Consider the following 12384-nt stretch of genomic DNA (forward strand, 5'->3'; position numbering starts at 1 on the left):
CCTCTTGAGTACTCAAAGTACACTTGTTTCTTTGACATCTTTGATTAAAACCACCTTCCTGCAGAGATGATTCTTTAGAGGCACCACTCTTCTGCTTGGAGAACCTTTAGCCTAGAAGCTGGATCTACCTCTAAGATCAGAATCCAAGAAAGGACTTCTGAGCTGTCTGTGACTGAAACAGAACATAGAGTCCAGCAGCATCCTCTGTGGACTTGGACCACTTCACCAGCCTCACCAAGAACTGAGTCGGAACACTAACATCACAGCCCGCGGGGGTGGGAACCTTACACACCTACATTTCAGAATGGCTAGCAGCAAATAGGCACTAATGGCAAAAGAGAAAAGCGGGATTTCCTCATGAAAACTTAGAAAAAGTTTAAAATATATCTGTCTCTTTAAAATTTCGGAAATAAAGTTTTAATTTTTCTCACGTTTACCTGATTTTAAATCTAGAAATTGTTTTCAGAAACAAAATTAATCACATCATATCTAACTTAATACTAACAACGAGTTGCGAAATGTTTTGATCACTGAATAATTTTCTAAGTTGGCATTTTTCAGAGTACCCTTTAAAATCACAGTGAACTACTCTTCTAGACATTGTCTTAGGCAAGGGTTTCATGACCAAGAATCCAAAAGCAAATGCAATAAAAACAAAGACAAACAGCTGGGACCTAATTAAACGAAAGAGCTTTTGCACTGCAAAAGGAACAGTCAGCAGAGTAAACAGATAACCCCCAGAGTGGGAGAAAGATCTTCACAATCTATACATCTGACAAAGGACAAATATCCAGAAACTACAAGAAACTCAAACAAATCGGTAAGAAAAAAACAATCCCATCAAAAAGTGGGCTAAGGACATGTATAGACAATTCTTTTTTTTTTTTTTTTTTTTTTTGAGACAGAGTTTCGCTCTTGTTGCCCAGGCTGGAGTGCAATGGCGCAATCTCAGCTCACCGCAACCTCCGCCTCCTGGGTTCAGGCAATTCTCCTGCCTCAGCCTCCTGAGTAGCTGGGGTTACAGGCATGTGCCACCACGCCCAGCTAATTTTTTATATTTTTAGTAGAGACGGGGTTTCACCGTGTTGACAGGATGGTCTCGATCTGCTGACCTCGTGATCTACCCGCCTCGGCCTCCCAAAGTGCTGGGATTACAGGCGTGAGCCACCGCACCCGGTCCAAATAGACAGTTCTTAAAAGAAGATACACAAGTGGCCAAACAAACATATGAAAAAATGCTCAACATCGCTAACGATCAGGAAAATGCAAATCAAAAGGACGTCCGATGGCATACCACCTTACTCCTGCAAGAATGACCATAATAAAAAAAAAATCAAAAAACAGTAGATGTAGACATGGATGTGGTGATCAGGAAACACTTCTACACTGCTGGTGGGAATGTAAACTAGAACAGCCACGATGGAAAACAGCGTGGAGATTCCTTAAAGAACTAAAAGTAGAACTACCACTTGATCCAGCAATCCCACTACGGGGTGTCTACCCGGAGGAAAAAATACTTGCACACACATGTTCATAGCAGTGTAATTCACAACTGCAAATTGTGAAACCAACCCAAACGACCATCAAAAACGAATGAATGAATAGTATCTGCAGTGACCTGGATGAGATTGGAGACTATCACTCTAAGTGAGGTCACTCAGGAATGAAAAACCAAACATTTTATGATCTCACTGATATGCGGGAGCTAAGCTATGAGGACACGAAGACATAAGAATCATACAGTGGACTTCAGGGACTTGGCAGGAAGAGTGGGAGATGGGCGAGGGATAAAAGACTACAAATACGGTGCCGCGTACACTGCTCAGCTGATGGGTGCACCGAAATCTCGCAAAGCACCACTAAAGAACATACTCATGTAACCAAATACCACCTGTACCCCAATAACTTATGGGAAAATAAATAAATAACGGTCAATCGATGCAATTCTGCAGTTAATGTTGATTTGAAGTGGTGTGATGTCACAGTTAAAAATTTAACAGACTGAGGTTTAAAACTCATTTCATATTTATGTGCTGGGTAACTAATGGCCAATTTCATCTTTTATTTAACTTCCTTGTCACCTCCCAGATGTGACTCAAATGCTGACTAAAATGTTGAAGGAAATATATGTTAATTGCCTGGCAAATAGTAGAATGCAATAAATGCTACCTGTTATTATACATATCTTACTTTTGTTTCCTAAAGTATCCTAGTCAAAGGATATGCAATTACACTTGGCCTCTTAGATTCACAACTGTGACAAAACAGCACTGCAGAAATCTTACAAAGCAACAGAAATTGGAACTGTTACAGAATTTTGTGGTAAGACTTGCCTTAACCTTGGTGTGCTACTTTAAAAAAAAGTCACCATGTATTTAAATACACTAATTCATGCACAGCGTTCACCACAAAGCATTTGTCTAAGATCACTTCTCACAAGGACTCACACCATCAAATCAAGACTTTTCCCAGGCTTTAAAACTGCAACTCGAAAAATACTACACATATATATAAAAGAAAGGTGCACCATATCTATTTGCTGTCCTTAAAGTAAAACAGAGCACTTACATGGCGATCCTCAATGTTCTTCAACAGTCTGGGGTCATCAAAGTCACAGGAATCACTACAGGGAGGAGGCATCCGGCTGTAAGAGAGAACAGAGAAGATCTATTCAATTCAAAAGTTGCTGTTAAGTTAACCCAAACCTAGAAAGAATCTGCCCTCCGGAAGAACCATACTTAAAGTCCTATGGAGATTCACATTAAACTTTTAAAGACTTGGAATTCTGTACTATTATTTCAAACCTCAAAACAATAATCCTGGAGTTTACTATAAATAAAATATTTTATGAATTATTATTAAGAACAACATTACAAAGAACAATAGCTACAAGGAGAAGAAACAGAAACCAGGGATCAATACTATAATTGTCATTTCATTTGGTCCCTTAATTGCTTCCACCAGAGAAAACTTCCAAGACTGTCTGCTCAAAGCAAGTAAAACCAAAGGAAGTATCGCACTGTATACATGCAATCATTTATGGCCAGAGCTCATACGTAGGAGAGGGAAGATGACAAATAATTACAAGAAAGGAAATGATATGATGGCTGTGAGCTATCACACTGAAGAAAATGTGATGGATCAACTGTATATTCATTTATCTCCACTCCCTCCTGAAACTTTTTTTTTTTTTGAGACGAAGTTTAGCTCTTGTTGCCCAAGCCGGAGTGCAATGGCACCATCTCAGCTCACCATAACCTACGCCTCCCAAGTTCAAGCAATTCTCCTGCTTCAGCCTCCCAAGTAGCTGGGATTACAGGTACGTGCCACCACGGCTAATTTTGTATTTTTATTAGAGATGGGGTTTTGAAGTGGAAATTTTGCCCAGAATTTTGTCAGCAAGTTGTTTGTAACCATCCCTATTTGGAGAATGTCTCTATTTTTGTAGGTAACTGCCTCTTTCTGCTTCTGTACATCAGCTTATTGCTTACTAACTGGAAAACCTGAAGAGAAACTGCCACGTTGTCTAAAACCTGCTGCATTGTCTAAAGTCCTGAGTTACTTCTCTTGCCCCTTTACCTGTAAAAACTGTGTATACTTTTCTTAGCTGGGGTCCAGACTTTTGGGTGCGAACCCTTCTGGGTCTGCCAGCATAATAAAGTATGTTCCTCCAATCCCCTGAGTGCTGCTTGAGTTTCTTGTCAGGTAAGATTTTCCAGAACAGTTTCACCACGTTAGTCAGGCTGGTCTTGAACTCCTGATCTCAGGTGATCCACCCACCTCTGCCTCCCAAAGTGCTGGGATTACAAGCATGAGCCACCGTGCCCAGCCCCCTCCTGAAACTTCAACATTGTCAAGACAAAGACAATGAAAGAAGACATGACAGCAGAGTGTATGCCAGGCTTAACTCTAAATAGGTATCAGAGTGTAGTACGGCACAGAAAACAGCTCGCAAAAGGGAGCACCTGAAATGCAAGCGGATGCCCTCAACAGGGCACTGGGGAGGTGGAGCAAATGGCAGCACAAGCACCCGTGAGGTAAGGAAAGGAGGAAGTCAGCACAGGCTCCACATCCACTTGAGGAACACTCCATCTTCAAAAACCCTCCCGCATCCCATGCAGCCAGACAACTGAATCTTCCACAGCCAGAGGAAAAAAATGCTTATCTTTTACAGAAATTAACCCAGAGTAGTCCTGAGCCCAGGGACACTGGGCACACAGGCACACATGTGAGTAGGCTAGGGCATCCTCCCAAAGCAGGGTTTTAAGTGAAATTCTATATATGCTGAAAGGTACAATCACTGGCTGACTGTCTCCATGCAGCTTCCAAGACAGTTGCCACCAAATTTATAGCCCTTGGCAGGAAACTAGAAAGTTATTTTTATGAAAAGAAAGCTGACCAGCTGAAAAGAAGACCCACAGACACTGACATCCAGGGATCCCTTAAGTGAGTCCTGGCAGATCATTCTCCCAGAAGGCGATCAGTCATCAACTGCAGTGTCTCCACTCCACACACAGCCCTAGCAATCAGGTTTCTTGTATACAAGCTTTAAAACACGTGCAGACAGACAGCAGCACTACTTATAAGAGAAACAGAAATCAAAACTACAATAAGGTACCACTTCATACCGATGAGGATGGCTACTATAAAACAAACAGAACCTGAAAAATCACAAGTGTTGGCCAGGATGTGGAGAAAGCGAAATCCTTGTGCATCACTGGCAGGAATGTCAAATGGTGGTGCTGTTATGGAAAATAGCATGGTTTTTCCTCAAAAAGTCAAACATAGAATTACCATATGACCCAGTAATTCCATATTTAGACATATACACCCAAGAATGGAAAGCAGGGACTGAAACAGATACTTGTATGTCTGTGTTCACAGCAGTGTTATTCACAGTAGCCGAAAGGTGGAGGCAACACAAATGCCCATGAACAGATGACAGCATAAACAAAGCATGGCATATACATGCAATCCAATATGACTCAGCCTTCCAAAGAGAGGAGATTCTGACACATTCTACAATATGGATGAACCCTGAAGACATGCTAAGGGAAATACACCAAACACAAAAACACAAACAGTGTACAATTTCACTTGCATGAGGTACCTAGAACAGGCAAAATCACAGAGACAGAAAATACAATGATGGTACTAGGGTCTGGAGGCAGGCGGCAATGCAGAATTTTTGTTTAATAGATAGGGTTTCAGATGAAAAAGTTCTAGAAATGAACGATGCTGATGGTTGCAAAACAGGAATATACTCAGTGCAACTGAATTGTACATTTAAAAGAGTCAAAGGATAAATATTATGTTACGTATATTTTATACAAAAGGAAATAATAAAAATATATGAGCACATAGCTAACGATCACCAGGCCTTGGAAGAAATCCTATGGAAAATAAGTGAAAACACCATGGGTGGGCGGTAGGGAGGACGGGAGAAGAGAGCAGAGAAAACTCAGAACGCAAAAGCAAGGTTAGGGGAATACTTTCGAGAACTGAAAGTGAGATCATACGAAAAACTCATGACAAAGGATAGAAGATCAAGATGAAAAAAATACCAGAAAATAAAATGAAGAAATTATAGAAAATGAGAGCAAAAAATAACAAAATCGGAGGATTAACCCAAAAGTTTCAATATAGCTTGAGACCAGGAGTTTGAGACCAGCCTGGGCAACACAGTGAGACTCCATCTCTACACACACACACACAAAATTACAAAATTAGTCAGGCATGGTGGTGCATGCCTGTAGCTTTAATTACTCAGGAGGCTGAGGCAGGAGAATCACTTGAATCCAGGAGTTTGATACTATGGTGAGCTATGACTGTATCACTGCAGTCCAGCCTGGGCAATAGAAATGTAATAAGTGTAAACAAATAAATAAAAATTATTCCAAAGGTTTTTCCACTACAGTATCAAGAAGTGCTAGAATCTACTTACCAGAAGTCATCTGAGGATGGCTCTCTTGTCAATTCTGGGAAGTGACTGTCAGAGAAAGGGAAAACAGAGTGGTCACATAACTGCTATCAAAGACAGACATTCTGATCAAAACGTGAGTAAATGTATAGTTCTTTGATTAGATAGACAAACTTACAGGTTCTCTGGGACTTCTTACCAAGTTAATATTTGCAGAAATGAACCACGTTCTAACTCTTCAGAGTTTAATTTGGGATCCATTCAGTTATAAACACATTCCATAGTAACTACATATCTAAATCCACTGTAAAGGATTCAGATTTTTTTATTTGGAAAGGATAAAGATCCTTTCAAAACATCAGAAAGTCAAGATATTTGACTAATTTGCTAAAAAGTAAACTTATTTTCTTGAAAGAATACAAGCAAATTTTCAGTAAGTGATAAACACACTGACCCATAGGTTACTCCGGCAATGCTGCACTTCTTAAAATTCATGATATTGCATGTAAGTGTTCCAGTCTTGTCAGAAAAGAGATATTTCACCTAAATCAAAGAATAGAAGAAATATACATCAAGAAGTATTAAGATGCAAAGATCAATAAATGAAGTCTTTCCATCTATACTTTTCAAAACCTGTATGAAACAGGTAGATTTCCCTAAAGCAAGCTAATCAGTAACAAAAAATATATTAATACTTTAATATTTAGACCACTTACAAACCTTCTTCCACAACTAATGATACAGTCAAAGTACACCAGAATATGCAGAGGAAGCTGCAGTCAGAGCTCTGATGGAATGATGTGCTACTGAATGTTATACACCATCATTCTACATGTATCATTTGAGAAATGATGTCATGAATTAGTGAGGGAGAGTAATTAACAGAATCGCCTCCAGAGGAAACTCCAGTTTCTCAGTGGTCTTCTAAAGAGGAAGCAGAACTTGCTGAGTGCTAGATGTCTTCCAGAAATCCCAGATAACTGGTCTAGGGAAGCAGCGTTTTACTGTTGTATAGAAGAGGTACTGATTACAGGACTTGCTTACTCAGTAATGTTTCTTAATGATATAATATAAACAAATACACTGAGAATTTTTTTGAAAATGATCAAAGGGAGTTCAAGTTATTAAAGCTCCTAAAGAAGTCAAATACTACATCGAAATATAATATTGGTACCCTAGGGGTAATTAATACTTTAAACAAGTTTTTATATGCAGTAAGTCTTAGAGGTATGGAAAATTTTGTAGAATCTGCCTTTTAGTAAGCAGGAATTCTTTCTGCCTTTGGGTGTGTGTCTGCGTGTGTGTGTGTGTGTGCGTGTGTGTGTGTGTATACATATAAACACACACATATAGTTTTTTTATCCATATACATTGTATATCTATAAACTATATATACGTGTGTCTATATAGTTTATAGTTTATAAATATACAATGTAAATGGATAAAAAACTATATATAGTGTGTGTATATATATATATGTATGTGTGTATATACACACACGTATAGTTTTTTATAGATATACATATATGTAGTTTTTTAATATACTTTAAGTTCTGGGGTACATGTGCAGAACGTGCAGGTTTGTTACATAGGTATACATGTGCCATAGTGGTTTGCTGCACCCATGAACCCATCATTTACATTAGGTATTTCGCCCAATGCTATCCCTCCCCCAGACCCACAACCCCCCACAGGCCCTGGTGTGTGATGTTCCCCTCCCTGTGTCTATGTGTTCTCATTGTTCAACTCCCACTTATAAGTGAGAACATGTGATGTTTGATTTTCTGTTCTTGTGTTAGTTTGTTGAGCATGATGATCTCCAACTTCATTCATGTCCTTGCGAAAAACAGGAACTCATTCTTTTTTACGGCTGCATAGTATTCCGTGGTGTATATATGCCATGTTTTCTTTATCCAGTCTAACATTGATGAACATTAGGGTTGATTCCAAGTCTTTGCTATTGTGAACACTGCTGCAAGAAGCATATGTGTGCATGTGTCTTTATAGTAGAATGATTTATAATCCTTTGGGCATATACTCAGTAATGGGATTGCTGGGTCAAATGGTATTTCTAGTTCTAGATCCCTGAGGAATCACCACACTGTCTTCCACAATGGCTGAACTAATTTATACTCCCTCCAACGGTGTAAAAGCATTCCTATTTCTCCAAATCCTCTCCAGCACCTGTTGTTTCCTGACTTTTTAATGATTGCCATTTTAACTGGCATGAGATGGTATCTTTTTGTGGTTTTGATTTGCATTTCTCTAATGACCAGTGAAGATGAGCATTTTTTCCTATGTTTCTTGGCTGCATAAATGTCTTCTTTTGAGAAGCGTCTGCTCATATCCTTTGCCTACTTTTTCATGGAGTTGTTTTTTTTCTTGTACATTTGTTTAAGTTCTTTGTAGATTCTGGATATTAGCCGTTTGTCAGATGGATAGATGGCAAAAATGTTCTCCCATTCCATAGGTTGCCTGTTCACTCTGATGATCGTTTCTTTTACTGTGCAGAAGCTCTTTGGTTTAATTAGATCCCATTTGTCTGCTTTGGCTTTTGTTGCCATTGCTCTTGGTGTTTTAGTCATGAAGTCTTTGCCCACACCTATGTTCTGAATGGTATTACCTAGCTTTTCTTCTAGAGTTTTTACAGTTTTAGGTCTCACATGTAAGTCTTTAATCCATCTTGAGTTAATTTTTGTATAAGGTGTAAGGAAGGGGTCCAGTTTCAGCTTTCTGCATATGGCTAGTCAGTTTTCCCAACACCATTTATTAAATATGGAATCCTCCCCCATTGCTTTGTCTCAAAAAAAATTAAAAATGACATTTTATGATAATGGCTTATTAAGATTAGCTAATTCTAACTTATCCTTAAAGTTCCAACTCAAAACCTCTTCCCCATGCAAACTTTCCCCATATCTTCAGTTAGGATGAGTTATTGAAGCATCCATGGGTACCCCTTGAACACTTTCAATCCCTTAATTATTCAGGTCCAGTTCAGTGACACCTGCGAACAAATATATACCGCACACTGCGCTAAACTAACAGAGGCAACCAAAGACCTTATGTAAGACACATCCACTCCCTCACAGTCTCCACAGAGAAATTGATACTACATCACTCATATCCCCTATTTTACTGTACTTATGTTTGAAAAGACTGTTATGGGAACATAGAAGACAGACTAGCCAAGCCTGGAAAACTGAAGAAGAGTTCAAAGAGGAGGCAAATTTAGCCAGGTATGTGCCAAGAACTCATTGATTCTTACAGGAGAAGGATTTTACCAGACAGATAAGGGAACTGACAAGGCCATTCTAGAATGAGAGAACATAAACAAAAACAACAACAAATGAGGACTGAAAGCCCAAGGTTCAAGGCCTGCTCTAGGTGCTGTACCCAGCCCTGTGTGACCAGAGCCCCAAAGGCGATGGGAGGATTTGTGCTCTGTGCCAAGGACAGTCTCTGTAATAACAATCCATCCTGTTATACTAAGACTTTAAGAACACTTTTATGAATATAAACAATTTAAGGAAAGATAAAGACAAAAATTAACTCTAAGTAGGCTTGGAAAATTATATCAAAGAAACAGAATCATCTGCTTTTTTTGTCTACAAAGTTCTATTTTAGTCTACAAACTTGAGCCTCGGTTTTCTGGCAATAAACTCAAGAATTCACTTTATCCCTGAGGAAAGAAAAACGAAGAAAGCATAAGGGAGTTTTTCTAACCCTCAGATGAATGAGCCATGTTACCTGCATTTTCAGAGAGGGATGCTGAGGAGCCAGGGAGATGAAATATGGTATCGTTCCTACCTCGGGCAGGAAAGCTTGGGAAGGCCAGATCTCAACAGACAACCCAAAGTCCCCAGTCTGACACTGAATAACTAGGCATCCTTCAATAAGGTACTCCTTTGCTTTTCTACAAAATGAAGGTACAACACCCTCCCCTTAGGGTTCCTGGTGGGTTTAAATAGAATGTATAAAATAAAATAAAAATCTTTAATGGTAATGCATCAAAAAAGGTTAGTCCTCAAAAATCAACAAGTAGGACCTAATTAAACTAAACAGCTTCTTCACAACAAAAGAAACTACCAACAGAGTAAACAGACAACCTACAGAATGGGAGAAAATATTTGCAAACTATACATCTGACAAAGGTCTAATATCCAGAATATATAAACAACTTAAACAACTGAATAAGCAAAATCCAAACAACTCTATTTTAAAAAAAATAGCAAAAGACATGAAGAGACATTCTCCAAAGAAACATACAAGCGGCCAAAAATATATGAAAAAATATTCCACATCGCTAATCATCAGAGAAGTGCAAATCAAAACCATAATGAGATAATATCTCACACCAGTCAGAATGGCTATCATTAAAAAGTCAAAAAAACAACAGATGCTGGCAATGCCACATGGAAAAGGGAACACTTATCCATTATTGGTGGGAGTGTAAATTAGTTCAGCCACTGTGGAAAGCAGTGGAAGATTTCTCAAAGAACTTAATATAGAACTACCATTTGACCTAGCAATCCCATCACTGGATATATATCCAAAAGAAAACAAATCGTCCTACCAAAATGACATATGCAGCATGTTTATCACAGCAATATTCACAATAACAAAGACATGGAATCAACCTAGGTGCCCATCGACAGCGGACTGGATAAAGAAAATGTGGTACATATACACCATGGAATACTACACAGCCAGAAAAAATAATGAAATCATGTTCTTTGCAGCAACACGGATGGAGGCCATTATCTCTAGTGAATTAATGCAAGAACAGAAAGCCAAATACCACATGTTCTCGCTTATTAACTGGAAGCTAAACATCGCATATTCAAGGACATAAATATGGGAACAACCGACACTGGGGACTACTAGGCGGGGTTGGGAAAAAGAGTTGAAAAACTACTGGGTACGATGCTCAGGTACCTGAGTGATGGGATCACTGACATCCCAAACCTCAGCATCATGCAATATACCCATAACAAACCTGCACATGTACCCCCGAGTCTAAAATACAAGTTGAAAAAATAAATTAATTAAATTACATAAAACATTTTAAAAGAGGTTATTCCTTACAGGAATTTTTGTCAGACACAGACACAATGCACAGCACAACTTGGTAAAGGCAAGAAGAGTTCAGGGGTCAAGGCAGAAAAGATACTCTTCCCTAGAAGATTCCAGAGAAAAAAATCCAGAACATGTGAGGGTTATATGTCCTTTACATTGGTCCCCACATGTTTTGTAGGGTTACTCAATATCTGAGTATCTTAGCCATTGTTTTCCCTGTCATTTGCTACTGACAATACTTTTTTAAGCGTCCCAAATGATGTTGCACTGTATTTTTATATTACATCTTTCTTTCTTTTTTGCATGTTACTTCTGGGTGATACGATATAGCTGTGTCTTGAAAAGCAAGTAAAAACCGAGAAATACTTATATTTAATGGCACATTCAAAAGTATTATATAGCTCTTCAGATGTTCTAGCCATGTTCATGGAGAAGCATTTTTGCAAAATCTCTCCATGGTTCTTCTGCTAACACTCATGTCCCCTCATGCTCATGTCACCGTTTCCAAAGTTCCCAAAGAGGCTTTCACCTGCCCAAGCTCTTCATTAAGGTTTGATGTCCTGGCCATGGCGGGAGTGTCATTTCCTATATAATACATATCTGTGTCCTGCGAGAGAGAACAAGAGACAGCATTCAGAAAATAGATACCATTAATCCTTCATTCAGATTAACACAGAAAAGAAGCTAAAAATGGGTGATTTAAAACTCTTTTGTTTTAATATAAATGCTCATTTGAAATGTTGGGGTGAAATACAGTGGCGATTAGGATAGAGAAACCCTGTGATTTAAGGGGAAGCATGGAATTAATATACAGAAGATTGGCGGGCATGGTGGCTCATGCCTATGATCCCAGCACTATGGGAGGCTGAGGTGGGCGGATCACTTGAGGTCAGGAGTTTGAGACCAGCCTGGCCAAGATGGTGAAACCTGTCTTTACTAAAAATACAAAAAGTAGCCGAACATCGTGGCGCACATCTGTAATCCCAGCTACTTGGGAGGTTGACACACCAGAATCTCTTGAACCTGGGAGGCGGAGGTTGCAGTGAGCTGAGATCGCACCACTGCACTCCAGCCTGGGTGACAGAGCGTGACTTTGTCTCACAAAAGAAATATTTATAAAAGATTTGGTTTCAAGATAATCATTTCACAACCTAGACTAACTCATGACTCTGACCTTGTTCACAGGATTGCTGTGAAGATCAAATAAAAATGCACATCAAAGTGCCTGTCCTACAAATACTGGCTGCTGAAGTCCGCTGCTCACGCACCACGGCAATCTTTTTAAAATCCTATCTCCATCCTTACAATCAAATCCAAGTTGACTGTCACAATGAATTTTGATATGCAAGTGACCACTATAGTAAACACACCCAGGAGGCCTTTTCTTC

General features: G+C 39.1%; 1 protein-coding gene across 1 annotated transcript in view; it reads right to left on the bottom strand.

Moving 5' to 3' along the window:
- The window catches only part of ATP8A2 (ATPase phospholipid transporting 8A2), a 653421-nt gene that overhangs the window by 477868 nt on the left and 163169 nt on the right, over positions 1 to 12384 (bottom strand). Inside the window, exons 13-16 of the mRNA XM_039473330.2 lie at positions 11526 to 11603; positions 6375 to 6463; positions 5945 to 5989; positions 2569 to 2644 (exon numbers count right to left, since the gene is read on the bottom strand). Of these exons, the coding sequence (XP_039329264.1) occupies positions 2569 to 2644; positions 5945 to 5989; positions 6375 to 6463; positions 11526 to 11603 (288 nt within the window). The remainder of the gene's footprint in view (positions 1 to 2568; positions 2645 to 5944; positions 5990 to 6374; positions 6464 to 11525; positions 11604 to 12384) is intronic.

The sequence above is a fragment of the Saimiri boliviensis genome, chromosome 16 (assembly GCF_048565385.1).
Source record: "Saimiri boliviensis isolate mSaiBol1 chromosome 16, mSaiBol1.pri, whole genome shotgun sequence".
NCBI lineage: Eukaryota > Metazoa > Chordata > Mammalia > Primates > Cebidae > Saimiri > Saimiri boliviensis.